This window comes from Xyrauchen texanus, chromosome 4 (assembly GCF_025860055.1).
Source record: "Xyrauchen texanus isolate HMW12.3.18 chromosome 4, RBS_HiC_50CHRs, whole genome shotgun sequence".
Classification (NCBI taxonomy): Eukaryota; Metazoa; Chordata; class Actinopteri; order Cypriniformes; family Catostomidae; genus Xyrauchen; species Xyrauchen texanus.
The window spans coordinates 46,456,145-46,480,613 of record NC_068279.1 but is presented as its reverse complement, the minus strand read 5'-3'; the positions used below and the strand labels follow the sequence as shown (position 1 = coordinate 46,480,613).

General features: G+C 42.5%; 1 protein-coding gene across 3 annotated transcripts; it reads right to left on the bottom strand.

Moving 5' to 3' along the window:
- Nucleotides 1-544: 544 nt before the first annotated feature.
- On the bottom strand, nucleotides 545-23,082 carry spag8 (sperm associated antigen 8). 3 transcript variants are annotated; one of them, XM_052113775.1, is made up of 6 exons: nucleotides 22,913-23,082; nucleotides 14,595-14,754; nucleotides 10,644-10,689; nucleotides 1,904-2,018; nucleotides 1,644-1,706; nucleotides 545-778 (listed from the first exon to the last, which is right to left on the bottom strand). In XM_052113775.1, the coding sequence occupies exons 1-6, from the start codon at nucleotides 22,976-22,978 to the stop codon at nucleotides 647-649; spliced, it is 582 nt and encodes a 193-aa protein (XP_051969735.1). In that variant the 5' UTR covers nucleotides 22,979-23,082; the 3' UTR covers nucleotides 545-646. The 3 variants fall into 3 exon arrangements, with proteins under 3 accessions (XP_051969735.1, XP_051969718.1, XP_051969726.1); XM_052113758.1 differs by having other exon boundaries at nucleotides 14,595-14,773; nucleotides 22,913-23,010; XM_052113766.1 differs by having other exon boundaries at nucleotides 1,644-1,703; nucleotides 14,595-14,773; nucleotides 22,913-23,010.
- Nucleotides 23,083-24,469: the final 1,387 nt, after the last annotated feature.

The following is a 24,469-nucleotide window of genomic DNA, read 5'->3' as shown; positions in this document are numbered from 1 at the left end:
TCAAGGCCCTTACCTCTTACCAGAGTTTACATATTGGAGAAAAAGTACTATTCAAAATGGCGGAGGACATTGTGGTTTCTATAGTGAATGACTCCTGCAAATGTAACCTAGATTATAGTTTATAATACATTTGGATAAAACTTACTAAGTGAACCATTGGTGATTTATTATTAATAAATTAATAACAAGTATATGATTTGAATAAAAAAATATGTATATTATGGATGTTTTTGGAGCTACATTAATTTATGTTTATGACCTATCCTTTCTGTTGCAATAATGCAGCATCTCTATATACAAATATATATATATATATATATATATATATATATATATATATATATATATATATATATATATATAGTATACACTGAAATGATGCCAGACAAATGTGCATTAAAATTACTCTCACTCTACAAAATGTGTAGTTTCTGCATTTTGCCTTTGCAGGTCAGTATACAATTTAAGGGTCCTTGTGCAAAATTATGCAAAAGAGAGCCATGTAATGAGCTTATACCTCTGTTAATGAACTGTATATTAATTGCAAGTTTATTTTATTCATAGTAGTTATCAACTCCAAAACAAACTAAATGATGTTTCACAATATTTTTTCTATTTTTCTATATTATTTTTCACAATTCATTTGTCACAATGGAGCATCATTTTCAGAAGGGTATGGCAAGGTGTCATCAAGTTGATCCAGTTGTTCACTGATTGGTGTGCTAAAGGTGGCATTTCTTTTGAATGGGCAATGCTTGGTTTTAACTGCTGTCACACCCTGTTGTGAAGAAAACATAATTCTTAAAATGACAACAATATTCCAAGAAATAAATTTGTTGTGCCATATTCATGTACTGTAACACAAGCAGAAAACATAATTCTTAAAACGACAACAATATTCCAAGAAATAAACTTTTTGTGCCATATTCATGTACTGTAACACAAGCAGAAAACATAATTCTTAAAACGACAACAATATTCCAAGAAATAAATTTGTTGTGCCATATTCATGTACTGTAACACAAGCAGAAAACATAATTCTTAAAATGACAACAATATTCCAAGAAATAAACTTTTTGTGCCATATTCATGTACTGTAACACAAGCAGAAAAAACTAGTAAATCGAGCAAAGAATCGAAAAACCATTTTAAAGTAAATTGTAGCATTTAATAAATAGGAACAATTATGGAACTATGAATGGTTTACACTTTAAGAGATTGTTCAACCAAAAATGCTAATTCTCTCATCATTTACTTACCCACATGCAATGATGTGTATGACTTTCTTTCTTCTGCAGAACACAAATGTTGATCTGTTTCTCACCCTCACCTATCACATCTCTCCTGAAGACATGGATTAAACCACTGGAGTTACATGGATTACATTTATGCTGCCTTTATGTGCATTTTGGAGCTTCAAAGTTCTGGCCACAATTCACGTGCATTGTGAGGACCAACAGAGCTGAGATATTCTTCTAAAAATGTTAATTTGTGTTCTTCAGAAGAAAGAAAGTCATATACATGTGGGATGGCATGAAGGTGAGGAAATGATGAGAGAATTATCATTTTTGGGTGAACTATTCCATTAAATTAGCTCTACAAGTGTTTTGTGTTTAAGACTCTAGAGTAGTAGATATGTTGACCTGAATCTTCTGATAGTTATCACTCCAGAATGTAATGGCCTGTTCTGTCGTGTAATCATGCTTCTAAAAAGAAAAAGCCAATTAACTCCCCAAAAACAAAAGGGACATTCATATACACACAAATGCAAATGTACATGGTCAAAGTGAAAATGAATTACAATATTTCAGTCACGTCTAATGCTTAGAAGTCAAACTGAATTGCTTTGCACAAGAGACAGTCAAATGCTACTCTCTAAAGGTAATTGTTGATAGAAACATACCATGTTGAGCGGTGCATGGACAGGCTTGAAGCCCTCCACCTTGTAGTCTGCTTTGGTAACCGAGCACAACTCAGAGGCTGGAGGGGCTGGATTCAGCTCTGCATGTACCTGAACACTGTAATACAGATCAAACTATTATAAAGATGCCATCTGGCTAAATTGTATTGATCAAGGAGGTTTCAAAAGTTATCCGTTAACATTCCCATCTCAGTGGCAGTTGCTCGGCTGGCGCATCATGCAGGCCTGAAGTATGTGACCTGCATACTGCCAGAAGTGCTTTTGATCCAATCATAGGGCTGTTAATGCAATAGGATCACATTACTACACGTACATTTTTTGCTAAATGTTTTTTACGTGGCTCATTGTACGTATCACGTCAGTTTCCTGGCAAAATGAACACTACAACAGAGGTGCTACAACAACAATAAATGTTGTCCCTTTTCAAACAAACATGAGTAAGATGGCAGATTATCCATTCATAAACACTTACTTTTTGCTCTGTTCCACACAAAATGCTAATTTATGACATCTAAATATTTTACCATAGTGAATGACAGCGATACATGTTAATGTTTGCTTCTATTACATAACCAACTACATTTACAAGTTTGTTCAAGCATGATTTATATTTCATTTATATAAAATGTAGCATACAGTTACATTGTATTCCTGAGACTGCATAAATGCCATGTGACTGATCACACTATACAACTCCTTGTAGAACACACAGATGAAAAAATAAAAGTGTATTTTTACAGTTACACTGTTACTTCACACTCCAACAAAATGGGGCACTGGTGAAACATCTACTATAATGATTTTTTGTAATGTGTATACATGTCTGACTAAATTTGAATGGGTGTCAATGGAAGTTATGGCATCTAACTGCCAATGCTTACCAGCCAACATTGACAACAGACAATATAAAGAGATGAGATGTAGGTCAGCCATATGCATATGAATGGGAGACATTGTAACACTCAATATGGCTCAAATAATGTAATTCCCATCTTATGGTAAAAGGGGGGGGGGGTTCTTCAGTATTTGAGCTAAAGCAGCACAATTTATGATACCATGGTTGTCAGATTTTATTGCTGATTTGAAAAAAAATTATTTGACCTACGGTGTAGAAACTTTGGTCTTTCCCCATTCAAGCAGATTGGAGCTCTACTTGTTCCACTGAAAATAGCTCGGAGGCATTAAAAATATGCTGTGAATGAAATGCCAGGTTTTTGTGATGTAAAAGAATGAGACAAAGATAAATCATGTCAGAACTTTTTCCACTTTTATTGTGACCTATAATGTGAACAATTCAATTGAAAAACAAACTGAAATCTCCATGGGGGGAAAAAGGAATATTAAAAACCTTACAATAACCTGGTTGCATAAGTGTGCACACCCTCTTATAACTGGGGATGTGGCTGTGTTCAGAATTAACCAACCACATTCAAACTCATGTTAAATAGAAGTCATTACACACCTGCCATCATTTAAAGTGACTCTGATTAATCACAAATAAAGTTCAGCTGTTCAGCTCACATTTTCTTAGTTGCATCTCAGAGCAAATGCCATGGTCCGCAGAGAGCTTACAAAGCATCAGAGGGATCTCATTGTTGAAAGATATCAGTCAGGAGAAGGGTACAAAATTATTTCCAAAGCATTAGATATACCATGGAACACAGTGAAGACAGTCATCATCAAGTGGAGAAAATATGGCACAGAGACATTACCAAGAACTGGACGTCCCTCCAAAATTTATGAAAAGACAAGAAGAAAACTGGTCAGGGAGGCTTCCAAGAGGCCTACAGCAACATTAAAGGAATTGCAGGAATTTCTGGCAAGTACTGGCTGTGTGCTACATGTGACAACAATCTCCCGTATTCTTCATATGAATGGGCTATGGGGTAGGGTAGCAAGACTGAAGCCTTTTCTTACAAAGAAAAATATCCAAGCCCAGCTGAATTTTGCAAAAACAAACATCAAGTCTCCCAAAAGCACGTGGGAAAATGTGTTATGGTCTGATGAAACCAAGGTTGAACTTTTTGGCCATAATTCCAAAAGGTATGTTTGGTGCAAAAACAACACTGCACATCACCCAAAGGACACCATACCCACAGTGAAGCATGGTGGTGGCAGCATCATGCTTTGGGGCTGTTTTTCTTCAGCTAGAACCGGGGCCTTAGTCAGGATGGAGGGAATTATGTACAGTTTCAAATACCAGGCAATTTTGGCACAAAACCTTCAGGCGTCTGTTAGAAAGCTGAAACTGAAGATGAAGAGGAAGTTCACATTTCAGCACGACAATGACCCATAGCACACATCCAAATCCACAAAAGTATGGCTTCACCAGAAGAAGATTAACGTTTTGGAATGGCCCAGCCAGAGCCCAGACCTGAATCCAATTGAACATCTGTGGGGTGATCTGTAGAGGTCCTCGCAATCTGACAGATTTGGAGCGCTTTCGCCACGTCAAGATGTGCCATACTAATAGACTCCTACCCAAAAAGACTGAGTGCTGTAATAAAATCAAGTGTGTGTGATCTGAAGAGGGCTGTGCACAGGAGAGGTCCTCGCAATCTGACAGATTTGGAGCGCTTTCGCCACGTCAAGATGTGCCATGCTAATAGACTCCTACCCAAAAAGACTGGGTGCTGTAATAAAATCGCGTGTGTGTGTGTGTGTGTGTGTGTGTGTGCGCGCGCGCGCGTGTGTGTGTGTGTGCGTGTGTGTGTGCGCGTGCGTGCGTGTGTGTCAAAGATTTCAGTTTGTTTTTCAATTGAATTGTTAACATTATAGGTCACATTAAAAGTGGAAAAAGTTCTGACGATTTATCTTTGTCTCATTCTTTTACATCACAAAACCCTGCCATTTTAACAGGGGTGTGTAGACTTTTGATATCCACAGTATATATATACACTGGCAGCCAAAAGTTTGGAATAATGTACAGATTTAGCTGTTTCAGGAAATTGGTACTTTAATTCACCAAAGTGGGATTCAACTGATCACAAAGTATAGTCAGGACATTACTGATGTAAAAAAACAGCACCATCAATATTTGAAAAGTCATTTTTTATCAAATCTAGACAATCCCCATTTCCAGCAGCCATCACTCCAACTCCTTATCCTTGAGTAATCATGCTAAATTTGGTACTAGAAAATCACTTGCCATTATATCAAACACAATTGAAAGCTATTTGATTCGTTAAATGAAGCTTAACATTGTCTTTGTGTTTGTTTTTGAGTTGCCACAGCATGCAAAAGACTGGCATGTCTTAAAGTCAATATTATGGCAAAAATGGCAAAAAAAAAAGAAATGGCTTTCTCTAGAAACTCGTCAGTCGTTGTTTTGAGGAATGAAGGCTATACAATGCATGAAATTGCCCTAAAAAATAAAAACTGAAGATTTCATACAAAGCTGTACACTAGAACGAGATGTGGAAGGCCAGATGTACAACTAAACAAGAGGATAAGTACATCAGAGTCTCTAGTTTGAGAAATAGACACCTAACATGTCCTCATCTGACAGCTTCATTGAATTCTACCTGCTCAACACCAGTTTCATGTACAACAGTAAAGAGAAAACTCAGGGGTGCAGGACTTATGGAAGAATTGATATGGATCTTAACCACATTGTGCTTTTGTGGGATCAGCTAGACTGTAAGGTGCATGACAAGACAGCCACCTCTATGGCAAGTGCTACAGGAAGTGTGGGGTGAAATGTCACCTGAGTATATATTTCATGAGCCTAAAAATCTTTTGATCTGCAGGTGTATGCTTAAACGTTTGAAATTAGTTTTGTAGACAAAAATATAATTGTTCCACCATATTAATATATTACATTCTAAAACTAAAATTTTATAAAAAAAAAGGTTTTTGAAATTGATGACTTGGACCAAATAATAAAGAAAAGCAGACAATAAGTGCCCAACATAGATGGGAACAACATCAGTACTGTTTAAAAAGCATCCCAGGGTGATACCTCAAGAAGTTGGTTGAAAAAATGTCAAGAGTACATGACTGAAAAATCTAGGCTAAGGGTGACTAATTTGAAGATGCTAAAATATTACACAGTTTAGTCACAACATAATTCCCAGAGTTCCATTTATGTTATTCCATAGTTTTGATGACTTTACTATTATTCTAAAATGTGAAGAACAAATTATAATAAAGAATGAGTGTTTCAAAACTTTTGACCAGTAGTGTATATATATATATATATATATATATATATATATATATATATATATATATATATATATATGTTTTATTGTGTATTTCTAAATATACTTATATTTTCTATTGGATTTTTATTTATTTATTTATTTATTATTATCTCTATCTTGTTGCTGTATTGTTTGTGCACTGGAAGCTTCCATCATCAAGAAAAATTCCTTGTATGTGTAAGCATTCTTGGCAATAAACTCAGGCCACACTCAGGGGGAGAGCAGTCGGCCACCCAGCCCCGCCCCGGTCCTTCTAGACGGGAGGCTTAAAAACAAAGCGTGGCGAATTGTGCTCCCCCTCGTAGAGACTGGGGGCCAGTTCGTCGCCCTCAGCAGCCCCCAAAGCAAGACCTCAGGGCAGTTATCTCTAAAAAGAGAAAACCCTAACGGTTTTGCGCCCAGCCTTGTGGGGGTATCCCCCCTCGGGTCGGGGTGTATGAAGCATCCACCTGTACCTTCCCGATACCCCCACGAAATCAATCAATTTCCGCCGCCTCTGGTGTTTCGGGAGTTAGCGGTTTTCAGCAAAATGTTGGGTGTTCCGTTCATTCCTGCCTTAGTCCAGGATGCAGAATACACGACATCCCCTCAAAAGGAAGTGTCAAAATTGATTCCCATCTCAGAGAACATGGCAGCGTGGAAGCTACTGCCAGGTGTTTCTATGTGGGTTCTAAGAACAGTAGAAAAAGGCAACAGAATTAATTTGATCGCTGTCCTCCACGTTTCAGCGGCGTGGTCTCTACTACCATGAAACCGGAACAAGCATGTCTACTGTGGAAAGAACTGCAAAATCTCTTGGTCAAAGGGGCAATAGAACATATTCCCCTACCAGAGAAAGAGTCAGGCCACTACAGCAGATAATTCCTGGTTCCCAAGAAGGGTAGTGGGTTGCGTCCGATTTTTAATTTTCTGAATTAAATAGATGACTAGCTGATACTAGCACAGTCACAAGAACTGGCATTTTAGCACAGGGATATCGTCTTAGCTCATCTAGTTTCTCTGGGTCTGAGACTCAATGTCAAAAAGAGCATTCTCTCTCCCACTCAGGAAATTACCTGGGGGGGTTGTATGGAACGATCTTACTGATAGTGCCGCATTGGCCGAACAGGGTATGGTTCTCGAGGATAATGTCTCTCCTCGAAGGCTCGACTTGGGAAAATATTTCATCCCTGGCCTGAGCTGTAGAACCTTCATGTTTGGCCCCTGATGGGTACTAACTGAGGGACACTGGGCTTTCACCTGAAGTTATCGAAACCATTCTAAGTGCTAGGGCTCCCTCTACTAGAAGTAGTTATGCCAATAAATGGGGTGTCTTTGAAAGATGGTGCAGTGCACATAATGTAGATCCAGTTAACTGCCAGATTGCTTCAGTTCTGGATTTTCTGCAGGAAAAGTTATCAGCAGGCACATGCCCCGCCACTCTCAGGGTTTATGTGGCCGCTCTCTCGGCTTGCCATGCCTTGATTGACGGGATGCATTTGGGGAAAAATTCCCTCTTGCTCACTTAGTTCGTGGAGCCATGCGTTTGAAACCTCCTGCTAGGACCAGGATCCCTTCATGGGACTTAGCAATAGTCCTTGAGGGTCTGGTTCAGACCCCCTTTGAACCTCTAGAGCCAGCATCAGATAAACTTCTGACTCTCAAGATGGTTTTTCTTATGGCAATTACTTCACTAAAAAGAATTGGGGAACTGCATGCTCTGTCTGTCTTGCCATCCTGCTTAGATTTTGCCCCAGGAATGGCTAAAGCAATATTGCACCCTCACCCTAACTACCTGCCTAAGGTTCCTTTCTCGACCATACACCCTATCACTCCTTCTGCTCCCCGCCGTTTATATGCCGGAGCAGGATAGACTTCAGACATATGTCCACCGCACAAGTCAGGGCAACTATTTGTTTATCATGGGGGTCGTAACAAAGGGGCGGCCACCACCAAGCAAACTATGTCACATTGGGTGAGGGATGCTATTGCCCTGGCCTACGAGGCTCTCTGTCAAGATTCGCCAGTAGGTATCAGGGCTCACTCTACCACAGGGGTAGCCAACTCTAAAGCTTTGGCTAGAGGTGTACCTCTGCAACATGTTTGTAATGCGGCGGGATGGTCCTCTCCGAATACATTCATAAGATTCTATAGTTTGGAACTTCATGCTACTCCGGGCTCTTATGTCCTTGAGTCTACATCACAAACTCATGTCTGAGAACTCTTGCGCTCTTGTGAGCAGAACTACACAACCGCAAGGGGTCCAGACATCCACAGTGCGGCGGCGTGGGTATTCTCGTTTCCAAAGCACTAAATCAGTGCAGCATCAAAGTGTAGCTTTTTGATTGGAAACATCTTGGGTTACTTAACTGCAACCCCAGTTCCCTGATAAAAGTGGAACGAGATGCTGCGCTTCATTGCCGCACTGAGGATGTCCCAGGACTGCTCTTCAAACAAAACACCTGATGATGCACCTGTGGCGCATCTGTTTATAGCCCCTTTACTGGCGCATCTTGATGATGTCACCAGCGGAGGCTATACATTTAGTACATTTAATTGACGTGTTGCACACATATTCACAGCTGGTCACTCCTAAAGACGTTCCCGTTCCACTTTTATCAGGGAACAGGGGTTACAGTTAAGTAACCCAAGACGTTTTTCTCTTTTCAAAGGAATGTAAAAATTGTTTGCTTATGATTCACAGTCTCCACAGTTTTTCAATCAAATTACTGTGTAATTTAACAATTTATTCTCTTCATACCATCCCATATAAAAATATTATTCATTCCGTTAATGAGAATGCTTTGCCAGAAACCATGTAATTCATGGAGATCTCCCATTCATTACAGTGGGGAGTTCTGCAGAGCTTGTCAGTGCAAGCAACCGTAACCAAGGGGGGAGGAGCTAAGCGAATGGTCAATCGATGCTGGTGCAGGGCAGGTCATTTCTCTTTACTTCGTCAGCGCTGTTCAGATTATCATGGCTCTTTAGCAGTTTGACATGGTTGAATTGCTCCATAGCACTTTAAAATAAAAAATTATCATGTAGAATTAAAATGCGCCACAATATCAAGGGAATCCCGATTTCATCATGCATGTGATCGGCTCAGCACGATCCTGTCACTGGAGCTCGCAGCCTGTTCACGCGCATGCACAGATAGACCAGAGTGCAACTTCAATCACTCCGCGCACATCTGTTCCCCACATGAGATGCATATTTAGTGCTTATAAAGCTAGGTGAATATAATAATAATGCTCTATTGCCTGACGGACGATCATAACTAGAGCAGGAGATCAGCAGGTACAGAAATTCTCACTCCATCCGTTCTGACACCTACAATCATGCCACGGTCAAAATCATGGAAATAATTTTTTTTCCCTATTCTGTTGTCAGGTGCTTCTGAGCCATATCTGCATGATTTTATGCATTGCACTGCTACCACACGATTGGCTGATTAAATAATTGCATGAATAAGTAGGTGTACAGGGGATCCTTATAAAGTGCTCGGTAAGTTTATATAATTATTACACGGCTCTCTGGAATATTCGATTCTGATTGGTCAATGATGCCATGATAGCGGTCTGATATTTCTCTGTAACAGCAGCACATCCACATATCAGACCTCTCATCTGGGAATTACACATTATCTTTCCTGCTTCTTGAATCAATGTGGGTCCTTTACATGTAAGCTAATAAAATAATCTTTACTCAAATCAATTTTTCATAATGAATAAAAAAAAAAACACCATCAGAACTCCGACTCAAACTGGAGGTAGATTTCAGCTGTTCACCGAAAACAACATTCTATGTCTATGTATTTATTTATTTGGTTAGTAGCCATGTAATTAGCAGGATAATGTACAGTCAGGCAGATTTTTTCACAAAATAAACCCCTAAGGGTAAAAGACCCCTCCTCTTTGCATTGGGATCTTGATCAACCTGTCTGGGATTATTTTGAAATAACAACCGACTGACTGTACATTGTTCCTTACATATATATTAATTTAGTTTTTATATTATTTATTTTTGAGAAATGTTTTGGTTGAAAAGTGTGTTACCTTTCTTTAAAATAAATGCCACTTGGCTTAGTAAGTATACAATGCAATGCCATTCATATATTTTGAAGATTTAGACTGTGTAAATATTCTTTTGCGGGCCACTGTAGCCCATTCCAGGTCTATGGGCACGAGACACTGTCACACAGAATTATATTTTTCTGTTTTTGACTGAATATATATTTCTTAAAAAATATATATTGCAACCACACGTCTGGGGTCAGAGACTTGTTTTCAAAGTTACATTCTGTAATCCTACTGATATTAAATGGAGAACAGCATGATAAATAATAATTAAAACAATTTAATAAAGCCATGAAACTAACCATAGCACAAACATCCTGACATCATTCATCCGCTACGGTTTCATTTGCTTACACTTGAAACAAGAAAAGTGGGCATATAATAAAAGTTAGTGGATTTTACACACAACAAGGTCTTTGAGATTCAGTTTAAAAGTGAAATCCTTGTTTATTTAGTTACCTTATTTTTTTGATGAGGTCCTTTTCCATAAGTTCAGTCCGTTTTCCTAAAATGAAAACCACAAAAAAACGATCTGAACTGCAGGAAGAACAGAGAGAAAATCTGCAGATAAAACTTCTCTTTTCTTCTCTTCTATGCTTCCATTAGGCCAATTTATGAAAAAGAACCAAATTGCATACCATAGATATGCGGACTATCTAGCCCTATCGCCAAATGACTACAGCCCCATAGACTATCTGTGCCAGTGAATTGATAAAATTAACAGTTGGATGTGACAAAACTTCCTTTAGTTAAACAACAACAAGACTTAGGTTGTTGTATTTGGCAAAAAAGGTGAAATTCCCAAGGTGAACACATACCGTGACTCTAAGGGTCTAAAGACAAAAAAATCCAGCAAGGAATCTTGGTGTCATTTTGGAGTCAGACCTTAGTTTCTGTAGTCACAAAGCAATAACTAAATCAGCCCACTATCATCTAAAAACTAAATTATGCTATATAAATAAAGTGCTATATAAATAAACTTGCCTTGCCTAAACTTGCCTTCCATTCTATTCTATTCTGTTCTATTCTATTTTATTCTATTCTTCATTGGATGCAAAATTTTGAGACATTTAAAATCTGTGATTCACTAAACAGAAAGTTTCCTATCTGTCACTCACTTGACGTTGTGTCGATGAAGTGAGAATAGGGGTCGCTCTTGGGAGCCCTAAACACCTCTGATCTTTCAGAAAAGGTCAATGGGAATTAGCAAGTGGAATGAGCATACCACTCCCCCGGACACACAGGTATAAAAGGAGCTGGTACGCAACCACTCATTCAGATTTTTTCAGTCGAGCGGAGTTCATTCATTTAAATAATTCATTGAATTTCGCTGCCGTTCCATTCACCTTTGAGTATGCTGTTAGATATATGGCCCCCATTCCCTGGACGTTATCACGACAGCCAGACACTGAACATTCATGGCAAGCACGGTGCTGCGGAAGCGGATCCCCGCCTTCACACGCTCAGCTGCGGCACACACACACACCCATGCTCAGGTGGTTGTGACGAGTCACGAGGACGTTAACCCTCCTCCCCTGTCACTGACTGTTCCTATGGTGGGCACGCAGAGCAAGGTAGTTGTGACGAGACAAGAGGACGTTCACCCTCCTCCCCTGTCACTCACCGGTCCTATGGTGGGCACACAAAGCAAGGTAAGTGCTTTGAACTTTCTCTCAGCACAGCCACAAGATCGGGATGCCAGGCTCCTTAATGTGGCAACTCCTGCTCCGCCCTGCCACGAGGCCCCATGCGCAGTTACGTCAGATGCGATTGTCCCCTTGGTGCCCCTCGCTTGGAGCTTGGAGGCATCATTAGCGCTCTCCAATCCTTCGCGCTGGCTGGCCAGGATGATCTGACTCGGTTATGCGATTCAGTTCACCAGGTGCCCACCCGAGCTCAGCGGCATCCGCTTCACCTCAGTGAGGGGTGAGAACGGCACTGCCCTGCGTGTGGAGATCGCAATCCTTCTGCCAATCTGCCGCCACATGTTCAGCCCTTGGAAGGACCTTGTAATTCTGCAGGCGGGGCCCCATAGTGCAAGTGTCCAGGCGTGCCGTTGTTACGACAGACTCCTCCAAGTTAAGCTGGGGTGCAATGGGCATGCAGTCGCAGGCTCCTGGACAGGGCTGCAATTGCATTGGCATATCAACTGCCTCAAGTTGCTGGTTTTGCCATTGATCCAGGGTAAGCATGTGTTGGTCCGGATGGACAACACAGCAACAGTAGCATATATAAACCGCCAACGTGGCTTACGCTCACGTCGTATGCTGCAACTTGCCCGCCATCTCCTCCTCTGGAGTCAGCAGCAAATTAAGTCGTTGCGGGCCACTCACATCCTGGGCGAATTTACCACATCGTGGCATGTTACACTCAGGGGAGAGTGGAGACTCCAACCCCAGGTGGTCCAGCTGATTTGGAATTGATTCAGCGAAGCACAAGTAGACAGGTAGACACAGGTAGCTTCTCGGGAATCCTCCCACTGCCTGCTAAGATACTCCCTGAGGCTTCTCTCGGCACAGACACATGCTGGCACAGCTGGCCCCAGGGTCTGAGCAAGTGTGCATTTCCCCCAGTGAGCCTGCTTGCACAGTCTTTGTGCAAGGTCAGGGAGGACAAAGAATAGGTCATCCTGGTGGCACCCCACTGGCCCAGACTTGGTTCTTACAGCTCACACTCCTCGTGGCAGCCCCTCCCTGGCAAGTTCCCCTGAGGGAGGACCTCCTTCACCATCAAGAGGGATGGGTACCTGCAGGCGTTCTCTGTCAGTGACACCTGCCTGGAGTTTGGTCCGGAGTACTCTCATGTGGTCTTGAGACCCCAACCGGGCCATGTACCCAAGGTTCCATGACCTCTTTTAGGAATCAGGTGGTGAGCCTGCAAGCACTCCCCCGGGAGGAGGCAGACCCAGCCTTGTTGTTGCTATGTCCGGTGCATGCTTTGCCTATCTACTTGGACCACACACAGAGATTTAGACACTCTGAGCAGCTCTTTGTCTGCTTTGGGGTACAGCGGAAAGGGAACACTGTCTCCAAACAGAGGCTTGCCCACTGGATCGTGGATGCTATCGCTTTGGCATACCAGGCCCAGGGCATGCCCTCCCCTTTGGGATCACGAGCTCACTCCACGGGGAGTGTAGCATCCTCCTGGGCACTAGCCAATGGTGCCTCTCTAGTAGACATCTGTAGAGTTTTTAGAGATCTGTAGAGACCTTAGTGAGATTTCATTATCTTCGGGTTGATCCGGTTTCTTCCCGTGTGTTGTCAGGTACGAACAGATAAGTATGTGGGGCAGCTGGCAGGGTGTACCGCTTCTGTACAGCGCCTTTTCCCTCCTGGAGGGGAAGATGTGCTCTTTTCTCCTCCATGCGAGTTCACGAGATGGTGAACCCTGGATGTCTTTCCTCTCTAGCCCTTTGGCAGGCAAATTCGGCTGAGGAATTCGTAGCTGGGCCCAATAAGTGTGCTAGTATGCCCTGTAATGGGGTATGTGCTCCACATGTGCTGGTTAAGTGTGGTAACCCCATGTGATGTATTTTCTGCAGTATGGTTGTTAAATTCGCATCTCCCTTGGGCAGAGCTCCCTCTGCCTCCAGGCGCCGTGTTTGTAGGGCTCCTCCTCGACGGGTGACTAATTCCACATGCAATATTGCCAGTCGATATATTCTCCATCCGTTACCTCCCCTTCGGGCAGGGTGTGGTCCACCCCCCCCCCCGATGCGGACGCATATGGCCCCAGCAGATTGATGTTACATTTTTGTGGAACAAAACGGCTGGCACGGCCTGTACCCACTATGAGTTTGTCTTGTCCTTGGGGTGCAAGGGGCATGGGGCATTGGGGGAGGTTACATGGGGGCCGGGGGCACTTGCTATGAGGAATGCAGTGGTCTGCCTGCACCGCCAGTCCACATGACACAGTTCAGCTGAGTGACAGAAAGGGAATGTCTTGATTACTGTTGTAATCTCTTCTTGCCACAACGCTGAGCTATCTGCTGAAATTGCCGGAAACCTGTCTCGGCTCCTCAGCGCAAAACCTGTATATTCGGGGGAGTGGCATGCAAATTCCACTTGCCAATTCCCATTGGCCTTTTCTCAAAGATCAGAGGTGTTTGGGGCTCCCAAAAGCGACCCCTAGTGTCACTACATCGACACAGTGTCTCGTTACCTCCATCAAGGAATGGAGGTTACAACAGTAACAAAGACGTTATTGAGTGCAGTAAACTGCACGTTTTAGGATTTTGAAAAAACAAAAGTAACACAAAGAAACTTTATGATGTAAACAGAAATGTAAAACCACAAAATCTTGAATTTAATATTCCTTAAAAAAACATACATCTATGCACATCAAGCAAACAACACTGTTACTGCAAAATATAATTCAGAATTCAGTCACTGTACAATAACTTCTACCAACCTTTCTGTCTCATTCCAAGGCTTTTTGGAGAACTGAAGGCAGCATTGAATGTACTAACACCCTGCACTTCAGCAGCTGTGTCCACAGTGAGGATTCCTATGTGTCCATTCTCATGAATACAAGATTTAGATCCTGTCCTGTACAGCAGTTCTGTAGCCCTCTGAAGTGTATGGGAGAAACTGTAACATGTCAATGGCCATGTATCGCAAGTCCTTATGACATTCAATCATGTGCAGGATATGAACTAGATATTAAAGGGATAGTTCACCCAAAAATTAAAATTCTCTCATCATTTACTCACCCTCATGCCATTCCAGATGTGTAGGACTTTATTTCTTCTGCAGAACAAAATCAAAGATTTTAAGAAGAAGATCTTAGCTCTGTAGGTCCATACAATAAAAGCGGATGGTGATCAGCACTTTAAAGCTCCATACGGTCATTGTAAAAGCAACCAATATGACTCCAGTGGTTAAACTGATGTATTCTAAAGTGATACAATCACTTTGGGTGAGTAGCAGATCAATATTTAAGTAATTTTCACTGAAAATGTTCACCTCCGGTCTCTCTCCAACATGCGTTCATGAGAGGACTGAGGTCACGCAGCTTCTCGCGTGATGTAATCGCCAGGGGAGTAGCAGTCATTTTAAAAGTAGGGGGACAAAGCTGTCAGTAGGTGGCTCGCACAGACCCAACACTTACAGCACAGTATTAATATGTTACAGTATATATTAATATACAAGTATTATTATATTAATATATCAGTATTAGATACTTTTATCTTAAAGTATTTTAAAGATGTATTGCTAAATAAGTGTAAAATGTAGCTAAATTAGCTGCAAAAACAAAGGGCATCTTGTGAAGCACTTGCTTCTGTTTGACACATGACAATAAAAGACTGAGCACAAGCTGGTCCTTGAATAAATTATTTAATCAATTACAATAATTCCAAATGTGCAGTGAAAATGTTTTTACTCTGTGCTTGTGCAATGTAGGATTTAAATGTATCCAAGTGACTTGAGTGTTTTGACTATGCACACCAAAATTAGTTCATATCCATTTAATCATTCTTTCAGCGACCATTTGTGGTGATACCACCTGGTGATGTCTTGTGTGAAATTATTTAGTTACTGAATCAACGATTGTTTTTTCTACAGACCTACAAAGAGACTTTGGTAGAGGTTTTATGCATTATAAGAACAAACCAAATCTATAATTTCCCTACAGTTTGTGAGCTGCAGAGAATTACTTTTATCAAAAAACAACAATAATAGTCTTATAATAATTATTATGAGTTTTGAATAATCTCCATACATTTTCATGTATTAAAAAAGCATGTCTACATACCTATTGACTTCAGTAAAATGCATGTGTTCTAAGAACACAGCAGATCTATCTTTTTTCCAACAGTTTGTCAACTGCACACCAACATCAACAAAACAGGAGCTGATATAAAACATAGCATTACAAATTTAACACTATATAAACAAAATATAAAATATAAATACAATGTTTGCTTAAAAGAAGGATTGTCCTTTTTTGTTTCTTTCTGCAGTGCATTTCATGTAATGCTGCCAATAAAGAATGATATGCTGATAAATAAGTCTCATTTGTGTGTTCCTCATCTCTACATTATTCATTTAGATTAACATCAATGCTGATAAAAAAGGATAAATGAGCATTGATGAAATTCAATTTGTAGAAATTAACAGAGCTGATTAGACTGTCTGACTGATGGCCTATTACGTAAAGGTAGTTTCGGCTCATAAAACCTCACCTGTGATTTGCTGAATGGTTGCTCAATCAGCCCAAAGTAACAAAACGCAAAGAATACTGAATACAAATCCACCATTTGGACTTGGTATGGGTTTAGCTTGGAAAAGTGTGGGGGACCAAATCACTTTTTTGTCCCCCTGGCTGCTACGCCCTTGGTAAGAACACTTGCATGTTCAAATGAAAGCAAAACCAATTAATTATTTGCACTTATGTCACACGAGAGGCTGTCTAAACTCGCTTCTCTCATGAACTCGTATTGGTGAGCGACAAGAAGGGAACATTTATAGTGAAAAAGGACTTAAATATTTATCTGATTCTCACCCAAAGCCATCACATCACTTTAGAAGACATTAATTTAACCACTGGAGTCATACAGATTATTTTATTATTACTGTCTGTGCTTTTAGGAGCTTTAAAATGCTGATCACCATCAAATTGCATTATATGGACCTAGAGAGCTGAGATATTTTTCTAGAGAGCTGAGATATTTTTCAAAAAATCTTTGTGTTCTGCAGAAGAAAGAAAGTCATAAACATCTAGGATGGCATGAGTGTGAGTAAATGATGAGAGTATTTTCATTTCTGGATGATCTATTCCATTAACTTTTACATTTTCACTAGTTAAAATGCTAATTGTTAATATCAGAAATGGAATTACCACTAGTGAAAGTGCACATTTTTTATATCAGTACTAGGTTTGCAGTAGTAAAAAACACAATTCTTGATATCTGTTACTGCATTTTCACTAGCAGAATTTCACAAAGATATGCCATTAACTCCTATTCAAAATACAATTACAGATACCTATAATTCTTTTCTTGTTGATTTTCCAATTACACATATCAGCAATCAGAGCTGCCATTAACAGCTCTGAGACAGTCCCCCCCCCTTTCAGATAACCGATTTTATCCTTTGTCTTGGGTATTTTTATAAGCAAATACCTGTATAGCATTTCTGTTTGTAGCTAAATAAGATTAACTGGTATTAATAAGTATACAACAATAGTTCCCTATCTGTCACTAACTCAATGTTGTGTCGATGTAGTGACACTAGGGGTCACTCTTGAGATTCCAGAGACACCTCTGATCTTTGATAAAAGGCCAGTGGGAATTGGCGAGTGGTATTTGCATGCCCCTCCCCCGGACATACGGGTATAAAAGGAGGGGACGTGCATACCGCTCTTTAGGTTTTGTGCAGAGGAGCCGAGAATAAGGTCCCTGCCATTTCAGCGGTAGTTCAGCATTGTGGCAGGAGGGACACAGCGTCTCGTTCCCTCCATCAGGGCACGGAGGTTACGAAGCAGCTTATAGCGTGAAGTTGCTTCCACAAACTGGCTGCTCCGGTGCTGTATACATGTAAAACAGCTCCCTACAACTGCTCATATGCTCTCCTATTTAAATTTCTCACCTGGAATGGCTAGCTGGGTGAAGCTGCTTTCACAAACTGGCTGCAGTGGTGCTATATACATGTGAAACAGCTCTTTATGACTGCTCATATGTTCTCTTATCTAAACTTTCCATCCGGAGCTGTTCATTGCACAAGTTGCCTCCGCGAACAGGCACCGTTCCGGCTTCATGCCATTTGAGTTCTATTACAGTTCAATTTTTTTTACAAAAGTGAGAGAAACAAAGTTTAACTAATCAATTCAACCACCATTTCAACCCCATCAGCATTTTAATCTGGTTCTTCCAACAGGTGATTCCTGTCAGCCTCATTACCTCGCTGCGCAGCTAGTTTAGGGCGTTCTCTATCCGAGTCGTAGGAACCTTGGGCACGCAGCACGCGGTTTAGGAGGATGTGAGTGTCTGCCGGACCGAACTCCAGGCAGGTGTCGTTGACAGAGAACGCTTGCAGGTCCTTGACCCTCTTGATGGAAGCGAGCGCGATCAAGAGGGCCGTCTTCAGGGAGAGGGCCTTGAGCTCAACTGATTCTAGTGGCTTGAAGGGAGATCTCTGAAGGACCAAGAGGACCACTGAGAGATCCCAAGAGGGGAACAGGTTTGGCCGAGGATGGTTCAACCTCTGGGCACCTCTAAGGAACCTGATAATCAAGTTGAGAGTGCCAGTAGGGGGCCACCAGAATGACTTGTTCCTCGTCCTCCCTGACCTTGCATAGCACCTGTTCAAGAAGGCTCACTGGGGGAAATGTGTACTTGCGCAGCCCCCTGGGCCAGCTGTGTGCCAGCGCGTCTGTCCCGAGGGGAGCCTCTGTTTGTGAGTACCAGAGCCTTGCCGAACCATTCCCAAATCAGCTGGACCGACTGGGGGTGGAGCCTTCACTCTCCGCTGGGCATACCCTGTCTGCTGCCATGTTGAGGCTGCCCAGGATGTGAGTGGCATGACTTGAGTCGCTGCTGGCTCCAAAGAAGGAGACGGCAGGCGAGAGTTGTGACATGTGACGGGAGCGTACATAAATCCATGAAGATTTATGTACGCTACCGTCATGGTGCTGTCTGATCGGATCAAGACGTGCTTGCCCAGAACTAGCAGGAGGAATCTCCGAAGGGCAAGAAGTACAGCCAGCAACTCTAGGCAGATGATGTGCCAATGCAGTGGGGGCCCTTTCCAGAGGCCCATGGCTGTGTGCCAGTTCCACATGGCACCCCAACCCTGTTTGGAGGCGATTGTGTTGACCAGAACGCGACGGGACACCTGCTGTAAAGAGACTCCTGTCCGTAAAAAACAGAGGTCTGTCCAGGGATTGAAAGTCTGGCGGCAGGCGAGGGTGATAAACACCACCGTGGAGGAGCCCATATGCCCCAGGAACCTCTGGAAATGTTTTAGAGGAACCACCGTGCCTGGCCTGAACAAGGTGAGGCATTCCAGCACTGACTGCACGCACTTGTTCGTGAGGCACGCTATCATTGAGACTGAGTCTAACTCCCTGCCGATGAAAAGAGATGCTCTGAACCAGGGTGAGCTTGCTCTTTTCCCAGTTGACCTGAAGCCCTAAGCGGCTGGTCCCTGGTCCCTGTGGATGCATAGTAACTCTCGGGAGTGGGCCAGGATGAGCCAGTCATCGAGGTAGTTGAGTGTAAGTTGAGCTGCAACCTTCGTTAAGACGCGAGGGTACAGGGACATGCCAAAGGGGAGGACCATGTACTGATACGCCTGGCCGTCGAACGCAAACCGAAGAAAGGGTCGATGTCGAGGCAAGATCGAGACGTGGAAGTACACGTCCTTCAGGTCTACCGCTGCGAACCAATCTAAATGCCGGACGCAAGTTAAGATGTGTCTTTGCGTGAGCATTTTGAACGGGAGTTTGTGCAAGACCAGGTTGAAAAATTGCAAGTCCAAGATCGGTCGTAAGCCGCCGCCTTTCGTGGTTATGATGAAGTAAGGGCTGTAGAAACCCTTCTTCATCTCAGCTGGAGGAACAGGCTCTATCACTTCTTTGAGTAAGAGGGCCGTGATTTCCACACGCAGGAAATTGGCGTCTTGGCGTCATTGCGGACACGCCCGAAAGGGGGTGGAGGCCTGGCAAACTGAATTACATAACCAAGTCGGATGGTCCTAGCCAGCCAGCGTGACTGGTTGGGAAACGAAAGCCACGCATCCAAGTTCCGTGTTAGGGGCACTAAGGGGACGATCATTTTTGACGTGCTGGTTGAGCTTCGCAGTGGGGCAGAGCAGGTAATACGGCGTCGGGAGGCCAAAACGCGTCCCGAGGCTCTGGTGTTGAGGGAAGACTCGAAGCACTTACCTTGCTCCGCACACCCGGCACGGGGCGGGTTAGTGACTGAGGAGGAGGTACCAAGAAGGCGTTCTCTAGATTCGTCAGAACCGGCCGGCTGGGAAAGGTCTGAAGGTGGGGGGGTCCACATCTGATGTGCCGGAACTGTTGAGGTGTGGCACCGGGGTGCCGTGAGAACAGCATTTGCGGCCTGGGTGAACCATAGAAAGAGGAAATTGCTCCTTTATTGAGAATGTGGGTACCGCAGCCCAAAGGAGGTGCGGCAAAGATAACAAACTGAACTGAGGATTCTCCTCCCAGCCCCCCACTGGGGGAAGGAGTGGTCTGCTTATCAGCTCCGGAGCAAACGTCTCGATCTCTGGGTCGTCTGTCTCAGGAACGCTTGGGAGCATTCCGGGTCCTGGAGGGTGTTCGTGAGACGTGGAGGTGCGCTTCCTGTGGGGCGCTTGCCACTGGGGCTGAGAGCTGGGCCCAGGTTGAGGCAGAGCTGCATGTTTTCTGGAGGCCTATCGCCTGCCCGAGTGTCCGCGCTGTGACCTTCATGGCCCTGAGGGAAGGTCGGTCACTGAGGGTCAGGACCACCCAAGTGCAGATCTTTAAGTGCCTTGGCCTGGTGGACTTGCAGGAGGGCCATAGCATGCAAGGTGGAAGCGGCCTGTCTGGTGGCGCTGTAGGCTTTGGAGGTCAGAAACGACGTCATCCTACCGGCCTTGGAGAGGAGCACTGGGCGATCCCGCCTGGTGGCGGCGTTCGCAGGACACAGGTGGATCGCAACCACTCTGTCCACCTGGGGGACCGCCGAGTACCTGTGGACTGCTCCGCTGTCAAGTGTAGTGAGCAGATGAGCAAGGTGCCCTCCGCGACCTCGTCAGCTCATCATGCACTTCCGGGAAGAAAGGAACCGGGGGGCGTGGCTGTGAGTGGCGCCCAGACCCAAGGAACAAATCATCCAGCTGTGAAGGCTGTGGGGAGGACGGAGGGTTCCATTGACTGGGAGTGCTGACCCGAGGGTCGAGTCCAATCGAGTCTTCCGCGTCAGATGCCAGAACACTCTCCGATGCAGCGGCAAGCTCATCATTAAGCTTGGGGGGCTCAAGAGGATAGGCAGACTGACCGTGAGGCAAGCCGCTGTCACCCCGAGCCCGGGCGGAAGTCAATGAGCGTGTCAGGGGCGAGTGGTTTGTGAGGATGTACCTGGCAAAACCGAGCCCACTGCCATCCCCAAATCGCCTCCATCACCAGCTGGGTCGTCCTCAATCGCGTGGGAAGAAGGAGCAACGCGGGGGGCAGCTGGAGTGGCGTTCCTTTATAGGAAGGAAAGCCGTGACTGCAACGTTGCCATGGTGAGGTTCTCCCAGTGAGAACACGAATCATCCACATATGCTGCCTTGGTGTGACAGGCAGCGCCTGTGACCGTCAGGAGCGGAGAGAACTCGACCGCATCCAGGAACTACACAGGGGCGGAAGGGCATCTTTATAAAGACGCGTCCTGCAAAAGTGTTGTCGAAGTGCCCAGGGGCAAAGCTGCACTGCCGTGCAGAGAAGGAGAAAGCCGCTGATATGCGCCATAGATCCAACAGCATATACGCTCTTAGAGATGAGGTGAACAGTTTTGTGAATTGCAGCTCGCTGATCACGCAACCGGTCGGCTCAGAAGTACATTTCTGAATGAACAGACTCATTTCCCTCCCTTTATACCCGAATGTCCAGGGGCGGGACATGCAAATTCTTTTTGCCAATTGCTCATTGGCCTTTTCTCAAGTTCAGAGATGCTCGAGGCTCTCAAGAGAGACCCCTAATGTCGATTCTTCGACACAACGTCGAAGTGACAGACGGGGAACTATAATTCTTATCCAGCATGATAAATATCGAAAGGGCTTGCGATATATCCTGTGGTGTGTGCCAAGATACATTTTTAGGACAAATATAAAATATGTTCATGACAATTCAAGGTTGTACCTTGGTCAAGGTACCTGAGCAACAAATCTGATAACTCTTGTGCATCAATTTAAAAAAGTTACTCAGAGGTCCTTAGAGGACAAAAATATCAGCATTAAAAACTGCCATAAAAATATAATATATTAATATTAGTTTTCACTTTCAATTAGTAAATTTTTTAACCAACATCAGTCCTGATCATAACTACCAAATATTCATTCATTTTCAGGATTCAACCCTTTAAATGCCAGTTTGTTTATATAATGCCACTGTTGTTTTATACACTCTGACATCCATACCAACACACCCACACAATTTTAGCTGCACCAGTTATTCAATTGGACAGCAGTGCTCTATAATTCAGCCAACAGAAAATAGCAAAAATAAAGCATGAATTTACTCCATAGGCCAAGCATGAGAAAAATGGCGCCATCTGGTGGAAAATATAAAGAAATTAAACTTTTGAAGCCAGGGCTCTGGAATGAAAGCATAATATCATAGAATTCATGATTTTATGTTTTGATGGCATTGTGATCAAATTAACACAATGTATTATAGGCCTATGTATTTTAGGAACTGAGGTTGAAATATCAAAATTCCCCCAAAATACACACCTTTGGCAAAGTTTATGTCATTGGCTTTAACACAGCTAAAACGATCAAAAAACAAAAAGGAAAAAGACACAAATGTCCCGAAGGTCGCACAGGGGTTAAAGAAGCAATTCACCCCAAATGGAAAATTCTGTCATCATTAACAAAAGAAAGAAAATCATACTAGTTTTAAACAACATAAGGGTGAGTAAATTATGACAGAATTAAATATTCCTTCAAAGCTCGACAAGCAGTGCATGCATGCAACATCATAAACTTGAATTGGAAAATGAAAATGCTGTCTTTGAAATGTGTGAGACTCACCTCCTCAACCCAGTTACCCAGTAAACATCTTCCAACCTTCTTGTCCTTGTCATTTATTGCGCTCATGTTTGTTTACTTTACGACGCCCTGAATTAATTTGTTCCTTTAAATGATAATAATACAAATAAAAGTTTCCAGTAACTACTATGTATCGCCTCTCGTTGTTTATTAACAGCAGTCAAGACTCGGCGCAGAGGCCGTTGCCATGGTAACATAAACACTACAGTTTTCCACTGGACTGGACTGCGCTATAGATGCATGTACTAGGCATGTACCATTTTTTTTTTTTATAAATATATTCTTTATTCTTTATTTTTATTATAAAAATATTCTACACTATTAATATTCCATACATAAATATTTTCCTCCCCTATAACAATACAAGTTGGGACCACAATAAAACAGATTGTTGTTAATCTTTAGTGCCATTGTACACTAATAAAAAATGTATACATTTTAAATGGTTTTCAAAACTGGTAAAAAAATTACCTAAAGGACAAAAGAAGTGTGCAGATTCTTAAGACAAAAGGAAGGTTAAGGCAATTTTCCAATGCCATTCAATTTCTTATAATTTTTACATTGTATCCATTATGAAGTAGAAATGTAAATCCTGTAGGTATTTCAGTTTCTCCAGTGGGATTTTATTTTAATCTTCCCATTAGGATCCTTTGGATTTGGTTCCAAAATTAGGAGACAATCCTGTCCAAATTCTTTTAGTATTTTTTGACTACAAACAGCTTGTCATGATTTGTTTCACCAAACTGTTCACATCTCATAAATAGACATAGTGAAACCTTAAAAAGAAAAACAATCTGCCAAACAGAGCAGCTGACAGACCACATGTCAAAATATATTTTTTTTCTTGTGAACCTTTAAACTACAACATTTGTCTCTCCTCACCAGTGTCCCATAATCTGCCAGTCTATACTCTACATGCTACATCTGTATGAAATATGTACCCCGTGTGTCAGCCCAGAGCAATTGGTGAATCAGTTTTCAGATGACACAGAAGAACTGGTCAGTTCCCTACAGGACGGATGGCTAGGAAGGCAAAACTTGCAACCAGCCATCTGGAAAGATCTGAAAGAAATTGTTACATTCAGTTCAGTCACTTTCAGACAGATACTGCATGTTATATTGCTGAATATGTTTTTAATCTTTCTGAACTCTTCCACAAATCCACAAGCCAGTGGCCCCAGACTATTCAACTGAGGTTATAGTGAGTTTTCCTACAGAACCAAAGCTTCATAATCAGTGAAAAAATGCACGGAGAGTGAAAGAATTGAACTGAAACATAATCCAAACCAAATAATCTCTCATTTTAAAGATTAAAACCTATATATCACCCTGAATTCGACTCATAATTTAATGCATTCCTAATCCATTAAAATCTAAACGATGAATCCCCAAAATACTTCAGAACCATCAGTCTATGAATTTTGTTGTTGTGAAAACGTAAGATCTGAAGAGTTATGTTAAAACATCCTTTTGAGTATTAACACAATTCCAAAGACTCAAAAAACTGACATTGGACTGATATTCAGTTAAATCCAAAGG

Excerpts from the sequence above, each read along its gene's own strand:
- spag8 (XM_052113758.1), bottom strand. The coding sequence starts at position 22,965 with ATGACAAGGACAAGAAGGTTGGAAGATGTTTACTGGGTAACTGGGTTG. Across the intron at positions 10,690-14,594 it reads CCTTGGAATGAGACAGAAAG|GAAAACGGACTGAACTTATG; the intron begins GTTGGTAGAAGT and ends TTTTCATTTTAG. Across the intron at positions 779-1,643 it reads ATAACTATCAGAAGATTCAG|GGTGTGACAGCAGTTAAAAC; the intron begins GTCAACATATCT and ends TCTTCACAACAG.